The sequence below is a fragment of the Lactuca sativa genome, chromosome 8, assembly GCF_002870075.4.
Source record: "Lactuca sativa cultivar Salinas chromosome 8, Lsat_Salinas_v11, whole genome shotgun sequence".
In the NCBI taxonomy this organism is placed as follows: domain Eukaryota; kingdom Viridiplantae; phylum Streptophyta; class Magnoliopsida; order Asterales; family Asteraceae; genus Lactuca; species Lactuca sativa.
In genome coordinates this window covers 169,587,338-169,609,135 of record NC_056630.2, presented here as the reverse complement: position 1 = coordinate 169,609,135, position 21,798 = coordinate 169,587,338, and the positions used below count along the sequence as shown (strand labels likewise).

Below are 21,798 nucleotides of genomic sequence, written 5' to 3'. Positions count from 1 at the left end.
AAACCGGAGCTCCCCGAGGTGAGGAACTCGGTCTGATGAACCCTTTGTTGAGTAACTCGTTGAGTTGGCTGGATAACTCCTGCATTTCCGCTGGAGCTAAGTGATAGGGAGACTTGGCTATGGTGGAATTCCTGGAAGCTCTTCGGGAAAGACATCAGGAAAGTTATAGACTTTGGGGATGCTCGCGAGGTCTTTAACTTCCTGTTTCTCGTTAATGACATGGGCTAGGAATGCTTAGCACTCTTTCTGTAGAAGCTTTTGAGCTTTGATGCAGGAAATGATACGAAGATTGGAGCTAAGCTTATCTCCATAGATCATGAGATTATGACCAGAGGGAAGGTTTAGACGGATGGCTTTTTCGAAGAAAAGGATATCGGCATGATTGGGACTCAACCAATCCATGCCAATGATGACATCAAAGCTCTTTATTGAGACTGGCACAAGGTCAATGGGAAAAGTATGGTCGTTCAAGGTAAGGGTACAGCCTATGATGATATCGCTAGTGCTTTCTTTCTCACCGTTAGCCATCTCGACGGTAAGAGTTTCGGTTAATGGTTGGGGATTATGTTTAATATTATGTTTAAACGAATAACTAACAAAGCTTCTTTTAGCACCCGAATCAAAAAGAATACTAGCATAAGAGTTTTCGAGAAGGAACGTACCCGAAACAACGGTGGGATCGGCGACTACCTCCTCCTGTCCCATGGCTAGGACTCTCCCGGTATTATCAGTTGTCGTCTTTTTGGGGCAGTTTCTCTTGAAGTGCCCAACTTCTCCACAATTATAGCAGGCTTGACCAACACCTGCTCCAGAAGATTGATTGGCTGACTGGGCTGGTGCCTTGCAGGATCGGACCGTATGCCCCTTTTTACCATAGTTGGTGCATGAAAGTTCACGACAGGGGTCGGGGTTATGATGGTATTTACACTTTTCACATTGGGGAAGGCTACCAGCATACTTACTAGTAGGTGTTTGAGCTGTGGATCCCACAATAGAAGCAGCAGCAATAGGGGTAGTAGCAGCACGGACTGCTACTGTCTGCTATTTCTTTGAAGATCCATGAGAAGTTTGACCTTTCTTCTTATTCCAAAACTTCCTCTTCTCACCACTCCTCTTGGTTAATTCAGGGGTGGCGGTTGTTTCCTCAACATCATCACAGTGGTCAATCAGGGTTTGAGCTAGGCTTTTGGCAAAGTCATATGTATCCGGCCTCGCAGCTAAGACATTTCCTTTTGTCGGTTGAGTCAGCCCCCAAATAAATTTCTCTATCTTCTTACTCTCCGGGGTAACAAATCCCGGACAGAGTAGCGCCAGGTCATCAAATCTCGAAGTGTATGCGGCAATATCGGAACCCTTCATCTTCAAGTTCCAGAGCTCGTGCTCTAACTTCTGTATTTCGCCCTGAGGGCAGTATGCAACTAGAAGAAGTTCTTTCATGGCTTCCCAACCCATAGCATTGGGTACAGGTAGAGTTAGGGATTTGACTCGACCATTCCACCAAGTCAATACTTTATTGATAAAGGCACAGGCTGCGAACTTCACTTTGTCAGATTCCGAACAGGCACAAATCTCAAAGATAGATTCGATTTTCTCGAACCATCGGTTGAGGGAAATGACACCTCCAGTGCCATCAAAGGACGTGGGTTTCGCATTCATGAAATCTTTATAGGAACCCTCTTTTCAGTGTCCCTGACTACCTTCCTGGTTTTGAGGCTGGGGACCACCTCCTGAACCACCGGGGTTCATTTGTGACATGGCGGCTGCTACTGCGGTAGTAACAGCTGCCTGGAACATCACATGATCCAATTGAGGAGGAGGAGGAGGTGGTGGCAGAGGAGGATTGTTGTTCTTTGAGTTGGGTCTCTTTCTTGGAGGCATCTTGATCTATAAAGATCAAGAAAGTGAGGATGGTAAGTCCTATGAATTGGATCAAGAGATATGATAGATATTAAATTCTATTAAGCGATAAAGCGGGAATGAATTATCAAAGCAGATAAATTATCGCTAAAAGAATGATCGAGGAGCAACGTTGGAATGAGGATTTCTATAACCAAGATGGCTCTAGAAATACTCCCATAGTATTTCGTGATTCGCTGCGACGACGGCTCATTGTTTGGTATTGGGTAAGTTTTAGGTAAGCCGCATACTACAGTCACTCCCAAGCACATGTTGGTCGTGTCTCGAATGAATATAGTTGGCTAGGATATATTGATCCAAGACACGACTACATAACTACCCAGGTTTAACCGTAGCATACAACACCCATTTACTTATGTTTTGTTCTACTTGTAATTACGGATCTCGACAGTTAGGTATACTTATATACTTTTCGAAAATACTTATATTTTAAACTATACTTTTAGTTCAGAGCACTTACGCCCCTTAGTGTTTATAGTCTTATACCATGTAAGGTTTGGTATACTTAGTTCACTATAAACATGGGCTCTGATACCAATCTGTCACACCCCGAAACCAAAAGCGGAATCGTTCCGGGGCGGAGGTGACTTCATGTTGAGTATCATAACCAATGTACATAGTAAGCAAAGTAAACAACCATTACATTACATATGAAATTTACAATTGTTTGAAAACCAAGAGTTACAAGTGTTATACATATATATATATATATATATATATATATATATATATATATATATATATATATATATATATATATATATATATATATATGAACAAAAGTAAAGACGCATCTTCTACGCACTCCGTCTTCGCCAAAAAGGATCACTGGCTACCTGTCTCTGTGGAGTGTTTTCGAAGACGCATCTCCAATTTATAGGAATAACAAATTTAATAGTAATACTAGAGAAAGATACTGTTACGAACGATGATCCTCTACTCGCGTATCTCTGTGGAGTGTTACCGAGGACAAAACAATGTACGAGGTTTCATGTTCAAAGTTCAAAAGTTATGCTTTTAACTGTTATAATGTGGAAAACCATTTGTGAAAATATAAAATACAACATTTTATAACGTTTTTCACAAATAATACGATAATGTGTTCTGCAAGTTCTAACTGTTATCTATTAAGATTATCAGTGTTAAAAGCATATGTAATATGGAAGGCAACACATGTAAAACAAGTTTTGAGTACAAGTATTCCTTGTACTTTGCTTGTATTCTCCCCTGAAAACAGTGAAAAACATTTAAAAAGATTAAGGGTGTGAACTCACCGTTTAACGTAGAGTTCGAGTGTCAACGGATGCCCTGAACGCCAATGGCCCTTATTATTCATGTGATGACACATAAATGAGTTAGAACTAAGGTGTTTCATGACTAAACATGATGGGAAAACATCCTTAGGGTTTGGAATTACTAAGAATAAGTGTCTTATGATCAAAACTTAATGATTTATGCAAGTTTAGGGCCAAATATGGGCATTAGAGTGGGTGTATGGTCTTGAAAATGAGTGTGCGGCCAGGGGTGTGTGTGAGGCTGCAGACAAGAGTGTACGGCCATACAGAGGGTGTGTTCGGCCGTACACAGGAGTGTGCGTCCGTACACTCCTCATTTGAGTCCATATGATGATTTTTGAAGTATTTGCTCTTCATATTTGGGAGTTTTGAATGTGTGCTGCCCCCATATGAAAGTGTGCGGTCGTACACCTTCAAAGGACGATGAATATGATGAACATGATGAGTTTTAAGCTTGGGATTCAAGTGTTTACCACTATAATCAGCTTGAAGATGGAGTAGATCACGAATATGAAGCTTTCAAAGTGTTCTTGGTTGATGATCTAGAGAGAGAAAGTAGAGAGAGGAAAAAGGAACATCTAAATGAATGAATGAAGGGGTATCCATCCATATATTGGGTTGGGTGTGAGGTTGAGGGTGTTTGCGGTTGGGTGTGTGGTTGCACACATGGATGTGTAGACGTACACACAGGTGTGTGGCCGCACACACCTTATTTGGTGAGTTTGGCCCGATTTTGTGATGCTAAACACTCTCCAACCCTTCCTAAGACTTATATCTAGATTATGCTAAGTCTAGAGCACCCATATGGAACCACAAGATTTAATAAAAGATAATGAATTCAAGTTTTAGTGCTGATACACGGATCAATTACATAGGTTAGAAGTTTCGGGTTGTCATATCGTAGTTGGCCAAAAGTCAAACTAGTCAGAAAGTCAGTGGTTAACCTTTCCTTGACTTACACATGACGTACACCGTACTCTACGCGGGGCATAGAGTCTTATCAAGAAAACAAAACAGGGAAGAAGCATGCTACTTGGGCATAGCCCAGATTACACCTTGCTTACGACATCCCTTTCCAAACTTTATTTTAAGCACTTAATACATTAATTCATTCCTCTTAAAGCTCAGATCTAATTACTACAAGCTCCGAAATGGATAAAGTTTCCTACATTATCCATTAGGACAGTCTAAACAACCAAGTTATAGTCTTTAGGTCTCAAAGGGACCAAAAATGCATCTTTCTCATCTTAATCCATTAGGTCTAGGTCTCCAACCTTCATATCCAAAACATTATGATGTTTAGATGGATAAAGTTGATGGGTTTTAGGTAAAACAAATAAACTAGAAAACCAATTCCTAAGTTCACATGCAACCTACTTTGGATCTATGTTTTAACTATTGAGCATATAACTTTGAATTGCAAACCAAGAACCCTAGAGGAGAGAGGCTATTTTCGAAAATAACAAACTAGGTTTTAGGAGTTACATACCTTTCAATTGTTATAGCAAACAATTGACAATCCTCTTGATCTTGATCTTGATCTTCTTGGAAGCTTAGCACCACAAATGTAATGCCTCTAATCGAATCACACCCAAGAACTAGCAAGAAGGAAACTAGAAGGAGAGAGAGGGAAGGAGTATGAAATTCTCGACCTAGGGTTTCTTCAAAAGGAGTGCGCAAAATGTGAACCAGGAGGTTCCTTATATAGCTGAGGGATCTAGGGTTTAGGGAAAACCCCTAATGCTCCTTGCTTAGGGCCTTAGCAAACCCAAGGGCCTTATCCAAGCCCCCATGGACAAAATCTTTAGGGTTTCCCATATAGATTTCGTCCACCCCCTTCCAAGGAGGTTCTGGAGCCTTCCACTCAACTATTAGATAATTGCAAACTAGTCCCTGCACTGTATAATTAATACAGTTAACCCCAAAACTATTCTGGCTAACTATTAATTATACATTATGATTCCTAACCAATATATTAATCTTTTAACATATTAATAAATCATTTATATTAATTTATTAATCTTATAATAAATCAATATCTCTCTTTTCATAATTTCCTTGTCCGGTTGCTAGGTTTGAGGGCAACCCAAAAGGACTGTGCTGCTATCAATTCAAGTACATACCAATTATAATTATAAGCTTAGACACCTAAACTAACAAAAGTTTCCAGCTTTATCTAAAACACAGTCAAAATCTTTGAAGATATAAATTTTATGCACTAAAAAGACTAGAAAGTGGAAAATATGACAAATACTAGATCTATGAAACCAATGAGCAAGTTAGAACCTTTTTACTCACAATGGTCCGAGAATGATGTAATCTTGTTAGATCTATAACTAAACTCTTATTGTATACACTTTTCAACCACCTTCCTATTTAAGATTCAACCCTCCAATGGAGAAATAAGATCAAAATTGCTGCCAAGGCTCAAAAACAAGTGAGAGGAAGCTAGGGTTTCTCAAGGAATGATCATAGGTGATAGAGGCTGGTAATGAGAGGATTTCCCATAAGTTACAACCCTTAAATAGGGATCAAAACCGAATATTTATGGTTTTGATTTGCCCAGATTATGCTTTGCGAAACATAAATTACACCATGCATTATTCATTAAACCCCTGTTACGCCCTACATAACTTTTATTAAGCCATGCGTAATTCAAAAGTCCAAAATTTCACATCAACTTCAAACATTCTTTTCAACTCTGTTTTTGTCATTCTTTATATGCACGTAAAGTTATTGAAGTGCTCCACAGTCTTATCTTACTACCTTTGTCTTATCACCTACTTCACTAAACCATAATTTATGCAAGAAGCCTGATCTATAACTTTTCCCTTTCTTCCCTTTGGGCTAACTTACAAATCAAGGATGTAGACCTCACAACCAATGTTATCAACCTTTAATAAGGTACAAAGTTACTTTCTAAAAGTCCAAACCCTTTTCATGATTGAATTCTGTCCACAAACCCAAATTAAGAAACGACCGGAAACATGGTGTTACAGACACACTTGAGAGTAAGTCTGAATCCCTCAAACCAGGACTTGGATACCAACTTGTAACGTACTAAAATACTCTATGACTTTGCATGTCTTAATGGAGTCTAAAACTAAACCCTAGATCCCTAATGTCCTTTAACAACTCCAGACCCTTGCATTGGTGAAAGGCAACCATCAAGATCCCGTATTTATGACTTATAATCCTCAGAAATGATAAGATACGACAATCACAAGCTCTGGTGTAGCTTTTACTCACAAGAACCAAAACCAATGGACAAAAAGAATGAAAAACTCCAAGGTAACCTAGATCTAAACCAAGGAATCATAAAGGTTTAAGCTTTATACCTTATGAGGTTTGCAAATGGGATGGAAGCTTTGGATCTTCAAGCTACAAGCTCACCAATGTTTTCTTAATGGATTCCTTCTTTACAAAACACACAGAAACCCACTCAAAATGTTCAAGATCTTCACAAATTAGCTAGGGTTTCGAAATAACTTCTTTGGGGAGAGTGGAGGCTGAGCACGAAGAGGCCTCGGGGGAATTAAGGAGTTTAAATAGGGTCTCAACCCTAATATTTAGGATATTAGGATCAACATGAGTATACTTTGCATACAATTTTTGTATGCTCAGGCCCGACCCTAAGGGGGGGGGGGGGGGGGGGGGGGGCAAGGTGTGCACCTGCACAGGGCCTTGAAAAAAATAGGGCCTGAGTTTTTCAAAACTATATAATTAAGATATATATATATATATATATATATATATATATATATATATATATTATGTTTTTAGATTTTTAACGTAAATATCCTTTGGTTTAGCTGGTTAAAACGCGTTTATTTAAGCACAATGCACAACACCTGGGTTCGATTCTTTTCAAGCTCAAGTGTAGCTTTTTAACGTGCACTAATTTTCATTCCCTTATAGACCGTTAAATATTTCAAATTACAATTTCTACCCTTAATTTATGATCATACTTAACCATTTATCCTACATATCAATTCTCTTTGCTAAATCAATTTCCAAAAATTCTATATTTAGCCCCTCAACTTTTATAAATTTATACTTGTCATTTTGTTTATTAATTTAAATATTTTTTTTGTTTTTCTTTATGACAATTCAGCATTTAATTTAAGTTTCTTATATATATATATATATATATATATATATATATATATATATATATATATATATATATATATATATATATATATATATATATAAACGTTAGTTAATATAATTATTTCATTACACGTTAGGGCATAAGGGTCTTTTTTCTGACTGGTCCTGTTCATTTGAATCATCAGGACCGACCCTGTGTATGCCTAACGTACTTCATGAAGTCCCCGTTCCACTTATATGAGTTACGCCGAGCTTACACTTTATGTACATCCAACGTAAGGGCCAAATTTTCAAATATTTGAATAGTTTGAGCCATGAATGAAAATTACTTGGGAATTGGTTGTTACACAAGTACTTAATAATTTAGAGTTTAAATTCTTGAGGTATTTGAGGTGTAAATAACCATGAGATAATAATTAAAGCAAATACTATGTCAACATCATAATTCATAAGTCTTATAAATATCATGAAGTGTTTTTTTTCTCTAATTTTTTGATTAAACTTCAAATCTGGAACACATATTAAAATATTAGGTTAGGTTTGTGAAGCCTCGTAAGCATTATCAGGATCTACACGTTATGATAATTTATGAAGATTCACGATACCCATACATAATGTAAAAACCCCCAAAAATATCATACAAAAAATCATTAGGTTTACGAAACATATACATTCGGGAAGGTCATTGCAAGAATCAAAAATACATTATTGAAACAACCAAAATGTCGATAAAATTAAAAATTAGAACCAATACAGCTATTGTAATTCATGATATATATATATATATATATATATATATATATATATATATATATATATATATATATATATATATATATATATATATATATATATATATATATATATATATATATATATATATATATATATATATATATATATATATATAAAGCCAAAACCCATCACTTCTACTCTCTAAATACAAAGCCCCTTTGTCTCTAAAGGAAAGCCCGAGTGAAAATTTGATAAATTAAAGTATAAACAAATTAGTAGCATCAGATTCAAAACCCGTATGGAGACCTCAAACAAATATTTTGATAACATGCAACCAACATAAATGAAACCATGACATAGGTTTACAAGACCTATCCCCACGTAAACAATTTTATACTCTTAGGGTGTGTTCGGCACATAACGTTTGAGAGCTTCTGTCTTCTAGCTTTTAACAATACGCTAGTAAAAAGGAAGAAGTCTGGTACAACGACAAGAGCGTTTAGGTTTTAGCTTAAACAGAACAATCAAACATCAAAAATCTATATGAAGTAGCTTTCAACAAAATATTTTAAAATCAAACGCTACCTACTACCCGCTACCGGCTATCCGCTAACCGGTTATCGCTACCCGCTACCAGCTACTTTTGTCAAACACTCCTTAGTCACAAATTACAAGTCTCATACTCAATTTTAGTAGATGTACTTGATCATGATTAAAGTTAAATTCAAAACAAGGTCTCCCCCCACCTCTATTTGAGAATTACAAAGTATAAATAATTCTATGAATGCAACAACTATTAGGTATTACATAAAGTATTTCACATAAATATTTTCACATATCAGATCTTATAGATGAAAAAATCAAAAATACAATAAGGTATTATGGGACATGTGTTCTTTAGTAATTAACTCACCTTCATGGTTATAGACACCCGATTCAAGAGCTTACATATCTTCGTCTTCATAATAACGATAATACGGTATCCTTTAATAAGGAAAAGAAGTAGCCAGCGGCAAATAAAGTAATTCATTATCCTCGCTATTCTCTATAACAAGCAAATCTAAACATGCACCTGTACACATAATTTAAATCACACGATTAGAAGGTTTGCGAAAGACCATCATATAGTTTTTTCTTTTCGAAGTTACATACTTTTCACAATATCTTCCATGGCTTCCACAGGAAGAGTATCACAAGACAGGAATATTTCGTTTATTTTCATCACCTTCGAGACAGATGTTTTTTGAATATCAATTGCACTAGGAATGACCCTTGCTACAATGTCCTTTAAACATAAAAAAGGAATGTTAGTGAAACTCGTGGAATAATCACTATTCAGTTGATTTTAAATTAAAGTGAAGATTGAAGAGAAACCTTTTTTGTCAATATACCCATCAATAATCCATCTGAGTCGGTGAGTACTACAACCTCAAATTTTCCAACAGCCATCCGACAACATGCTTCATAGATAGTTGTGGTTTCAGGTACCATCAGGGCATGCTCTAGAGGCATCTGCTTCATTTTCAGACCCCTGTTTAAATGTATGTTAATAGTTAAACATCATTATTTTGGAAATATAGTTAATCGAGTTTTGGATGTTCATGTTTAAGAGTGATCGTCTCTGGAGATATAACATTGTTCTTATGAAAAAGTCAATGAAATTATTTTTTTAAAGAAGGCTCCATTTTGAAACAAGTAAGAAAAACACATTTCTGCATTTTATTTTAAGGTGTTATAATTTATTTGCAAGAATGTTAGTCTGCTTGCAAGAAATATAAAAAGGGTAAATGCTACCTCGGAGCAGATCCTTGTGCCGCAACTTCTAAAACTTTCTCGTAGTAAGTCATTGTGGACACCCCCGTATTATAAAATAAACCGGTTACCTTGCCATTCTTTTGAATAACAGGTAATTGTGTAAATCCTTTATATTCCATCTTTTTAAGGGTATCCACAAAAAGCGTATCAAACATCACACAAGATGGGTTATTTGACATCACCTTTGAGACAGGTGTGTTCAACAAATCAATCTCAGAAGCAATCACTGTTTTTACAATATCCTTCAAACAACAAAATGGTTAATCAACCTTCTTCAACATGGAAATGTTAGTGTATCCTGCATTGGTGCGACATAGTCTTATAAGTGTCTATATATGTTGGAGCCTCTCCTCTCTCTATTAGTGCTCTATTGGAGAGAAAATATTGGGCTCGACATATATTTACATGGTATCAAAGCGGAGGTCCTGCACCCCCGTGGCTCGGAACCGACTTGTCTATCCTCATCGAGCCTCCAACTTTTAAATGGGGGAGAGGTTGTTAGTCTTTCCCATATATGTATGGCACATTCTTATAAATACCTATATATGTTAGATCCTTCCCTTTCTCCATAAGGGCTCTTGTAGACCCTAATATTGTGTCTCCAAAAAAGCACTTTTAGAGAGAGAAAGAGAGAGAGGAGATGCTCTAACATATATAAAAAAGTAATGGTTTGATTTTAAATTTAAGACAAACCTTGTTTGTTAGTATCCCAGTAAGTAACTCATTTGAGTTGGTTACTACAAGAACATCAGCTCTATGAAGAGCCATCGCACAACAAGCTTCATAAATAGTTGTGGTTTGAGATAATATCAAGGCCTCTGATATACCCATTTGCCCCACTGTCTTTCTTTCGATTGAAACCCTGTCAAAATGCATGCAATCATATTAAAAACACAGTTATGTTGGGTTAATCGAATTTCGTTCATGGGTTATAGGTCGGTCAAGGAGTAATGAGTTTGCATGGTTAACCGTAGTTTTGATTTGGTTTATGTTGACTAGGTTTTAGTGGATAATAAAATGTGACTTGGTGTCATATAATTAGGTAAACGTGGGTTAATTTGTTACATGGAAGTCTACCCATTAGTTTAGGAAGTTAGTTTTTTTATTCTATTTATTGTAGAAGCTTTTATACTTTCCAGATGAGAATTTTCGTTGATAAAGTAATACAACAGAGAAAATGTACCAAAAATTAAGAGTGTGTATCTTCATTTTAGCTTTTCTATTTGGGTCTATACGTATCTGATTTCCAACAAGGTAATCAAGATTTAGATGTTTAGTTGAAAAAATGGTGAGTGTCAGATCTAATTTTAGTCGTTAAATGTTTGCTTTGTGTTATATTTCAGACAAACTATTTGTCCCTAATTTCGAGTATATCACTGGGGTCCTTCATAGGACAAACAAATATTAATTGTCGTCGAAATTCAAGAAAAATATTTGTTTGTCGCTAATGCTAAAAGATGAAGTAGTGACTAATTCGTCATTGACGTACCCAATATTAGTGGATGATTTTTTGTTTGTCTGATCATCACCCTTGCCATTCACATCTAGAAGTAGATTACTTGATTCATGAGGTGAACCTAAATATGTATGTTGTTGAGGTGGGACTAAATCAACAACAAGATTGTTTAGATTTGGAGCTATAGCCACCTTAGAATAATTGGGATATGTGGAATTAGTCACATGCATGAGAGGCGTAAAACCTGGACCATGATTCTCGTCCCTCTCGTCGCTACCATTAACACCTAGAAGTGGTCTACTTGATTTCTCCTGGGGACGTACATCTGTATGTTGTGGAGGTGGGGCCACTAATGTATGTGAAGAATCTTGTGTATATGGTGAATTGCTCATACGCACAAAAGTTGTAAGACTAGGACCATGAGTTTCATCCCACTCATCGTTTCCATTAACACCTTGTCTTGATTGCTGCGGGTGACGTGGTAAAGCTTTAGGGGCAACAAATTTATCATAATGATCCATGTTGGGATATGCTGAGTTTGACACACGTGTAAAAGGTGTAAGACCAGGACCATGAGTTTCATCCCACTCGCCGTTGTCATTAACACTTGAAAGTGGTTCACTTGATTGCTTCAGGTGACGTGGCACAATTGTTGGGGCGACAAATTTATCATAAGGATCAAAGTTCGGATATGGTGAATTGGATACATGCACAAAAGGTGTAAGACAAGGACCATTTGTTTCATAGCAATCACCATTTCCATTCACACCTGGAAATGATCTACTTGATTGCTCTTGGGGATCTATAGATGTATGTTGTGGAGCATCTAGAAACTTATGTTTTTTAGGAGTGCTCGTTCTTGTATTTGGGAGAACACCTCCCTGTAAACTCAGTGAATGGTAAATAAAACCACCATCTTCATCGTTCTCTCGAACAAGCAAATGTGTCCCTTGTCCTGCATTCATAGATTAAATCACTGGATTAGAATGTACAACAACCAGGAAAAAGGGGACATATAACTTGGTGCCAAAGGCTTTTATTATGAAGCTAAAACTGAATTACAAAGCAACGTTAGTAACCTTTTTATGTTGGGTTTAATTCTGACTTTTAGTCAAAAGTGGTGTCTGGTTCAAAGCATATGGTTTTATTAGGGTTTGTTTAGTCTTTTGCTTAGAGTATGAATAAGTAAACCCCCATGGGCACTAGATATTTAGTACGCAGTAGTTGCAGTCTTTTTAGGATAAGTAGTTGAAATTTGTGTTATTTAAATTACTTTTGTATTCGTTGATAAATGAATATTGAAAAACACATCAAAATTAGCCCCAAAACGTCTGTTTCGTTTCTCATCTTAACTTTAATGAATTAAACCGTTTGACACGAAAACAAACATGCAATTTTTCGTACTGGATACAAACCTTGCAATACAATCTTTGGCAGGACTTCCGTGGGAAGAGTATCATAGGACACAAAAATTGGCTTCTTTGTCATCACCTTTGACACAGGTGTGTTTACAATATCGATACCACAAGGAATGATTCTTGTTACAATATCCTTCAAATACCAAAAAACGTAGTTAGGGAAACTGATGGAGCAATCAACGATGGATTGGTTTTAAATTCATGTTGAGATTAAAGACAAACCTTTTTTGTCAATATACCACTGAATATCACATTTGAGCCAGTGAGTACCACAGCATCACTTTCATCAGCAACCATCTTACAGCAGGCTTCGTAAATAGTTTTGGTTTCAGGTATAATCATGGCACTATCTCGAGGCAATTCCTCCACGATTAAAGCCCTGCTCAGAAGTATAACGTGTAAAATATATTATTGTGAAACACGGTTAATTTTTCAAGAACGAGAAAATATCTCTAGCACAAATGAGCCACTTTAGACAAAAATAAAATAATACTAATAATAATAGGACTTGTTTTTTCATTTATAGATGCTACCTATGTGTGACTCTTTGCACTGCATGCGCAGCTTCTACAGCCTTGTCGTAATTTTCAGCTGTTGTTTCAGTATTTGCGGTTTCATCAAATAAAGATAAAAGCAGGTCAAGTAAACCAATAACCTTGCCATTCTCTACAACAGGTAACTGTCTAAACTGTTCTGCGTATGTCCATAATTTTATGCACGGATTTAATAAGAAGGTTCAGCAAATTAACACCAACAATCAACATACAATTCATCGTAAATACTGTTACCAACCTTTCGCCATGTAATTCAGGGCTTCCACAACAAGAGTATCAGATAAAACGAAAATTGGATTCTTTGTCATCACCTCTGACACAGGTGTGTTCTACAAATCAATCTCATGAGCAATAACCCTTGTGGCAAAATCCTTAAAACACCAAAAAAGGTAGTTAACTTTCTGTAAATTAATTGGTAAATGATTGAGTGATTATAAATTCAAGACAAAACTTGTTCGTCAATACCCCAGTGAGCAACCCATCTGAGTTAGTTAGTATAAGAACATCAACTCTTTGAGCAGCCATCTGACAGCGGGCTTCATAAATACTTGTGGTTTCAAGTACTATCAACGCCTCTGATAGAGGCAATTGCTTCACTGTCTTGCTCCTGTTCAAATTCATGTCATTATTTTGGAAATCAAATAGTTACTACTTCATCTTGAAAGTACCTTATGAATTGGATTAATCGATTATTAGTCCGATCATCACTGTTGCCAATCACAGAATGAATTGATTCCATCTTTCTCGGTAGACATTCCTCCTGATAGTCGATCAAGCTCGGAGGATCACCCAATGGTGCAGAAAGAGGTCGTGCATTGGATAAACTCATATTGAGCCGGGAGAAAGAAAGTTTGCCGATGGGGTGTTGAATACAGATATTAAATGGTGTGCGCATGGACCGGAGATAATGAAGTTAACGTGAATACAAGGGGTTGACTTTATATTATGTTTACAAAAAAACACCTTTGGCTTTATAGGGTTTTCAATTAAACACCCCGGAGAAATGAAATATGTAAAACAAGTGCTATAGTGTTGAATGTAGTAAATTCAAAACGAGGAGCCTTTGTGGCGGTGGACTGACATAATCAAGTAGTTGTGAAGTTTTGGTCTGTTTAAAGAGGCATCAGTTCTTCAATAAACAGCAGGCAATAAAAACATTGGATTCCATAGCTCTTTATACCTTCTGTTACTCCAACACGAAATTCATCATTTTGCTTAACATTTTAGCAAGTTAGATCTTAAAGCATTCATTAATGGAATATTATGTTTATACATTAGAACAGTTAATTAGTTGCCCGTTCAATTTCTCATTCGTTGTATGATAATAAATAAAACAGTTAATTATTTGTTTGGTTGTAAAAAACGCTTGACGTTAGCTAGTCGGTGGACTAGGGTTAAGCGCTTAATCGGAGACCATTACTTGCTAATTTGCTGAATTTAAAAAATTAAATATGACTAATATCATATTAAAGTTCATAAATACCACTAATATCATAACAAAATAAGTTAATATGATTAATACAACGCTAATCATGCCTCAAATACTATCAATTGAGAAAAAAAAACTTTTCAAAATGTTAAAATTTCATCATTTTATAATGTTTCACTAATTATGTAGGTAGAGATTAATCGCTAGGCACTCTCTAATCGGTCGAATGACGCCTAGGATTAATCGGAGATTAATCGGGATCCAGTTGGGAGTTTTACAACAGTGATAAATTCTAATGTATAAATATAATATTCCATTAATGAATGCTTTAAGATTATAAACTAAAAAAAAAAAATTAGATATAAAACGATAGTCTTACGCAATACAATTGTTGATAACTACCAATAAATTATTTAATAATCGATATAAAATATTAGGTATGTATATTTAAAAGTTAAAGGTTTATGATGGGGGATGAGATCTATGAAACAAAAGAAAATACTCAACATGTATTAATATACTATAATTTACTATTGACTTTATCAACACATATTCAGGGAAGTACAATAAACTTTTAGAGTACATTATTAATAAATAAGATTATTTAATAAGTAAACTTGACAAGAGTTATTTGCATATGATGGTATATATATTGAATTTAAATAGAAACTAGTAAACTGTTCTTATCAATGTCAAATGTGTACAAAGAAGAACTTTAACAAGATACAAGTATGAATCTTTGTTGAGATTAAAGACCACATCGGAAAGCATGCAAATATACGGTAATGTGAACCATGAAGATTTCAAAATGAAGAAATATAATGAGATTTGTCAATATAGTTTTTAGTAATAGTTGTTTCGAACGTAATACTCTATTGTTTTTTAAATAGTTAAATGCAGTTATTTAAAATAAGATATTTTTTGCTAAAATTAATAAAGATACAATCTCATGTTTATTTATTCAAGCGTATTTTAATAAGGGGTGCGTTGTGTTCAAAATACATTCTTGTGGGCTTAAGTGAAAGTGCAGGGAAACACGCGGATCTGAAGTATGGGTCAGGTATCTTCCGGTTGGATCCGTATTTGAGGATTGACGTATAAAAGAAAAGAGAGAGTGAAGACGAGATAGATCTCTCATCTCCAGTTAGAAAAGTTAGGGTTTCCTCTCTCGTTCTTGCTTAAATCTAGAGTGTATTTTAGATGATCGGTGATGTGTTTGAGCTCTCTATTGTTGTTCTAGATGAGCTTTGTTATAGATTTGTTATCATCGGTTGATTGTGTTAGATTAGGGGTTGAGTGATTTGTTATGAGCGTAGATTAGTTTTTCTGTAGTGAGTTTTCCGTTGTATGTTTAAGAAAACCTTCTTTTTCTTAATCCTCAATTGATATAAGAAATGAAGATGTTGGGAAACTTGTGTTTGTCTAATTTCATCATGGTATCAGAGCTGTAAGGCTTGTTATTCTTGATCCCAATGCTTAGGTTGTTGTTCGTCATTTGGTGTTCATCGATTCAACGATCTGAGTAAGGTTTGTCTTCTTACTTGTCTAAATTTCTTTTCACTTGAATCTGAATAGTTTAGGGTTTTCTCTTTGTTCACCCTTGATTGAGGGTTATTATATGAGATCCTGGTACTGCGGTTTGTATGATTAATCATGCAGACGTATTGGTCCATTCTTGCTGTTGCGGTTTGGATTGAAACTCTGAAGCGACGATTAATCCTTTAATCTGAAGTAATCCTCTTGGGGTCGGATTTGATCACCGATAAACCTTTATAGGGAACGGATTCAGGGAGTCGATCTTGAATTAATTCATTTGACCTAATTGCACTGTGAGGATTTCTTGTTCCCTTCTATCTCTTTTTTCTTAGCAGTACACCAATTAATTGTCTGTTTGAATCAGTTTGTTTTTTATGGTTTTAACTCTGTGTTGATTGTCTTGGGCCCCAACAAACTGTGGTGACCATCTGGACTTTAAGTCAACACAGGTGTTGTTTTTTACTATTGGCTTATTTGTTGTTTGTTTGATTGTGTGTGTTCTGTGACTTACTATGGTTAGTGAAACACCTGAAGGGAGTGGTACTCCTAAAGAAGTTCCTGTTGATTTTGATGACCCTTTATATGTTCATCCATCTGATAATGTTATTACATCTATAATAAAAATTAAACTGACTGGTAATGAAAATTATCGACTGTGGCGTAGTGTTATGTCTAGAGGTCTTAAGGCCAGAAATAAATTGTGTTTTGTAGATGGTACTATTACTCTTGAGAACACTGATAAAACTAAATCTTCTAAGTGGGAACGTGTTAATTTGTTGTGTGTAATTGGTTATTAGGATCAATTTCTGAAACTATATATGCTAGTCATGTTTATTCTGATAATGCTAAAGATATTTGGGATGAATTGTTTGAAACCTATAATAAGGCTAATGGTTCTATAATTTTTAATATCCATCAACAGATAAACACCTTAAAACAAAATGGTTCTTCTCATTCTGATTATTATAATAAACTTGATTCCTTATAGAAAGAATTTGATGGTTTGACTAGTTTAACTGAATTTGTGTGTGAGGCTGCCACCAAACTTAGTGATCATTCAAAATTAATGAAACTAATGTAGTTTTTGAGTGGTCTTCATGATGTATATAATCAAGTTAAAAGTCACATTCTCATGATGGAACCTTTACCTAATGTCAAAACTACTTTCTCAATTCTTTCTAGAGAAAAATCTATTCAAAAGAATGGTTCTCTGAGTTCTGTTGTCTCTTCAAAACCTTAAGTTTCTGTTTTTAACAGCAAGATTACTGATTTTAAAAAAGGACAAGGTCAAAATAGGTTCAGAAATCAAGGGTTACTGTGCAAACATTGTAATCTTAAGGGTCATACAATAGAAAGGTGTTATAAATTGATTGGTTATCCAAAGGATTTTAAACAAAGGAATGAAAATAATAATCAAAATAAGTGCTTTTCTGTGAATTCATCTTCTGTTGCTCCAAATAGCAATTTTGTAGGTCCTTCTGAGTCTGTTCATGCTAGTGATTGTCACTATCTTACAAGTGAGCAATATACCAAGTTTCTTTGTCTCATTAATGAGAACTCTGCTAATGAGGATGTATCTGCTATTGCAAATATGGCAGGTATATCTACATTTCAATGTTTTAATTCTTTTGTTAGTCCGAGTAGTTCTCAGAGTTTTATTGTTGACTCTGGGGCTAATCAACCTATGATAGCCTCTAAGTCACAACTTCAAGACACTATGGATGTGTCTAGACTTAATCTCCTTGTGAAACATCCTAATGGTTCTTCTGCACCTATAAATAAGATTGGGAATATTCAGTTATCCTCTGATCTTACTTTGTTTGATGTTTTTGCTATTCCAGACTTCAATGTTAATCTTTTGTATGTGCATAAACTTTGTTAGGATCGTGGGTGTGAGATTATTTTTTCTGAGCATAATTGTAAAATTCGGGATTCACTATCAAAGGAGATGGTGGAGAATGGTAGAGAATCTGGGGGATTGTATTATCTAGATCATATTCCCTTGGGTAATTTAGTTAATTTTACTAATTCTAAATGTTGTGTTTCAAAATTAACTTGGCATAGTAGACTTGGTCATCCTGCTGACCAGGCTTTAAACACTTTAAAGGATAAACTAAAGCTTGGTAATGAGTCTCTTCCTCCTTGTGATGCTTGTCAAAGAGCCAACCAGACTAGAGAGTCCTTTTCTCTTAGTCAACATTGCTCAACTCAATTAGGTGAGTTGATTCACATAGATGTTTGGGGACCCTATAGACTTGCTTCAGTAGAGGGGTTTAAGTATTTTTTGACTATTGTTGATGACTTTACTAGGGCCACTTGGATTTTTCTTTTAAAGTCTAAAAGTGAAGTTTTTGATTGCTTTAAGTCTTTTGTGAATATTTTATCAAATCAGTTTAGTGTTAATGTTAAGATTGTGCGTTCTGATAATGGTACTGAATTTGTCAATAATCAAATGAAATATTTTTGCATAGAACGTGGTATCATTCATCAGACTTCCTGTACCTATACTCCACAACAAAATGGGATTGTGGAAAGGAAGCATAAAAACATTCTTAATGTTGCATGATCTCTTATTTTTCAATCAGCAGTTCCTGTAAGATATTGGGTAGATGCGATTTTAACCTCTATTTTCTTGATAAATAGAATGCCTACATCTGTTTTAAATGGGTTATCTCCCTATGAACTTGTTTTTAAAAAAGGCCCCTAGTTTTGATCACTTGAGAGTTTTTGGTTGCCTTTGTTTTGCTATTAAACAAAATGTTACTGATAAATTTTTTGAACGTGATGAAAAGTGTATTTTATTGGGGTATTGATATGATAAAAAAGCTTATAAACTTCTTAGTCTGGATACTAACACATCTTTTATGTCCAGGGATGTGATGTTTTATGAGTATGTGTTTCCTTACAAGTTAAAATCAACTAATGCTGATACAACTTTAGATAATTTTGGCCCTAGTGATCCTTTTTCCTATGATGTTTTTGACACTAATGAATACTTAAATGATTCTATTAATCCCGATGAGCTAAGAGTAGAATCTCAGTTAGATGGTGTTGATGCAGCCACTCACCTGGATGATGTTAACTCTAATAAGACTGTCAACCGTAGTGGCGAGGCAGTTGTGCCTCCTGCTGCTGGTTCTATTCCTTCTTCGTCTGGTGTGTCTAAGGAAAGTAGTCATTTACCCTTAATCTCTTCTATTGAACAGTCTTTAGGTGCTTCTAGAACTAGGCGTGAATCACATATGCAAGTTAAATTTGTTTATTATATTGTACAAGGAAAATATAAATATGGTATAGAAAGATCTGTCAGTTATTCTTTACTAGATAATGCCACAAAATGTTTTGTTTCTAATTTGAATAAGACTGTTGAACCAAAGGATTACAAAGAAGATTTGTCTGATCCAAATTGGATTAAGGCTATGAATGAAGAGATGGAAGCTCTTCATTGTAATCATACTTGGGAAATTACTAATTTGCCTAAAAATAGAAAACCAATTGGCTGTAAATGGGTTTTCAAAATTAAATATAAGTCTAGTGGTGAAGTAGAAAGGTATAAAGCACGCTTAGTAGTTAAAGGATATAATCAAAGAGAGGGAATAGATTTTGAAGAAACTTTTTCTCCAGTTGCAAAAATTGTTACTGTGTGTGTTATTATTTCTTTATCTGTTCAAAATTCTTCTCCTTTATATCAATTAGACATTAATAATGCCTTTTTATATGGTGATCTCATTGAGGATGTTTATATGTCTCTTCCTCCTGGATACTATTCTGCTGGTGATTCTAGGGTTTGTAAACTTACTAAGTGATTGTATGGTTTAACGCAAGCCCCTGGAAAATGGAATGAAAAACTTTGTTCGTATTTGTTTTTGTTTGGTTTTCAACAAAGTATAAGTGATTATTCCTTATTTGCGAGAAAATTTGAAGGTTCATTAACTGTGTTACTTGTGTATGTGGATGATATTATTTTAACTGGAAATTGTGAACTTGAATTGAAAAAGGTTAAGGATTTTATGAAAACTCAGTTTTTAATTAAAGATCTTGGGATTCTAAAATATTTTTTTGGAATTGAAGTGGTAATGTTTGAAAATGGTTTGTGTTTAAATCAAAGGAAATATTGTTTAGAATTGTTGCGTGAATATGGTATGCTTGGATGTAAACCTGTAAATACTCCCTTAGAAACAAATGTTATAATGGATTCTAGTGAAAATGATAGAGTCAATGCTCTGTTAGATAATAAAACTGAGTTTCAAAAGCTTATAGCGAAACTTATATACCTGACTGTTACCAGACCTGATATCTCCTATGCTGTTCAAGTACTTAGTTAATTTATGAACAAACCTAAAAAATCTCATTTGAAAGTTGCTTTTAGACTTTTAAGATACTTAAAAAATAGCCCTGGAAAGGGAGTAGCAGTAACCAAGTCTGATAAATTTGAATTAAAATGATATGTTGATGCAGACTGGGCTAAATGTTTCACTGCAAGGAAGTCTGTATCTGGGTACATGGTTTATTTTAATAATGTTCTGATATCATGGAAGAGTACGAAACAGTCTATTGTTTCTAGATCTTCCACTGAAGCTGAATATTGGGCTCTTGGTTCTATTACTTGTGAAATAATTTGGATTTTAAAAATGTTGTTTGAACTAGGAATGAAAGATCTTATTCCAGTTTCTGTTTTTATGATAATTAATCAACTATTAAGTTGGCTCTAAATACAATGTTTCATGAAAGAACAAAACACTTTGTGATTGACTTACATTTTATTTGAGAAAAAATTTCTAATGGAGTTATAAAGTTAGTTAAAATTTGTTCTTCTGAAAAAATGCAAATATTTTTACTGTCTTTGAATATAAAAGAGCATGATTTTTTGTCTAAGAAAATGGGTCTTATTGATGTTTTTAAAAGTAAAATATAAATATTTCAATTGAGGGGGGATGTTAAAATTAATAAAGATACAATCTCATATTTATTTATTCTAGTGTATTTAATAAGGGGTGTGCTGTGTTCAAAATACGTTCTTGTGGGCTTAAGTGAAAGTGCAGGTAAACACGTGGATCTGAAGTATGGGTCAGGTATCTTCGGGTTGGATCCGTATTTGAGGATTGACATATAAAAGAAGAGAGAGAGTGAAGATGAGATAGTACTCTCATCTCTAGTTATAAATGTTAGGGTTTCCTCTCTCGTTCTTGCTTAAATCTAGAGTGTATTTTAGATGATCGGTGATGTGTTTGAGTTCTGTATTGTTGTTCTAGACGAGATTTGTTCTAGATTTGTTATCATCGGTTGACTGTGTTAGATTAGGGGTTGAGTGATTTGTTATGAGCGTAGATTAGGTTTTCTATAGCGAGTTTTATGTTGTATGTTTATGAAAACCTTTTGTTTCTTAATCCTCAATTGATATAAGAAATGAAGATGTTGGGAAACTTGTGTTTGTTAAATTTCATCATTTTTATAAAATTGCCATGACAATTTTTTGATTATTAAAATAAATTATCCAATGACAAAGTAGTTCATTGAAAGTGTAGATATT

The 21,798-nt window shown here is 34.9% G+C and overlaps 2 protein-coding genes across 2 annotated transcripts; both read right to left on the bottom strand.

Annotated features, from left to right (window-relative positions):
- Positions 1-9,410: 9,410 nt before the first annotated feature.
- LOC111917590 (CBS domain-containing protein CBSCBSPB5) lies at positions 9,411-13,671 on the bottom strand. The gene is made up of 6 exons (XM_052766200.1): positions 13,283-13,671; positions 12,972-13,128; positions 12,747-12,882; positions 10,569-10,737; positions 9,855-10,117; positions 9,411-9,591 (listed from the first exon to the last, which is right to left on the bottom strand). Exons 4-6 carry the CDS (start codon positions 10,704-10,706, stop codon positions 9,411-9,413), a joined length of 582 nt encoding a protein of 193 aa, XP_052622160.1. The 5' UTR covers positions 10,707-10,737; positions 12,747-12,882; positions 12,972-13,128; positions 13,283-13,671.
- A 40-nt stretch (positions 13,672-13,711) lies between these two features.
- LOC111917569 (CBS domain-containing protein CBSCBSPB1-like) lies at positions 13,712-14,197 on the bottom strand. The gene is made up of 2 exons (XM_042897331.2): positions 13,972-14,197; positions 13,712-13,910 (listed from the first exon to the last, which is right to left on the bottom strand). The coding sequence occupies exons 1-2, from the start codon at positions 14,130-14,132 to the stop codon at positions 13,712-13,714; spliced, it is 360 nt and encodes a 119-aa protein (XP_042753265.2). The 5' UTR covers positions 14,133-14,197.
- Positions 14,198-21,798: the final 7,601 nt, after the last annotated feature.

What these genes read in the sequence shown, in the direction of transcription:
- LOC111917569 (XM_042897331.2), bottom strand. Translation starts at nt 14,132, where the DNA reads ATGAGTTTATCCAATGCACGACCTCTTTCTGCACCATTGGGTGATCCT. An exon ending in CGATTAATCCAATTCATAAG is followed by an intron (nt 13,911 to 13,971) that starts GTACTTTCAAGA and finishes GAATTTGAACAG; the next exon opens with GAGCAAGACAGTGAAGCAAT.
- LOC111917590 (XM_052766200.1), bottom strand. Translation starts at nt 10,706, where the DNA reads ATGGGTATATCAGAGGCCTTGATATTATCTCAAACCACAACTATTTAT. An exon ending in CTGGGATACTAACAAACAAG is followed by an intron (nt 10,118 to 10,568) that starts GTTTGTCTTAAA and finishes TGTTGTTTGAAG; the next exon opens with GATATTGTAAAAACAGTGAT. An exon ending in GCACAAGGATCTGCTCCGAG is followed by an intron (nt 9,592 to 9,854) that starts GTAGCATTTACC and finishes ACATTTAAACAG; the next exon opens with GGGTCTGAAAATGAAGCAGA.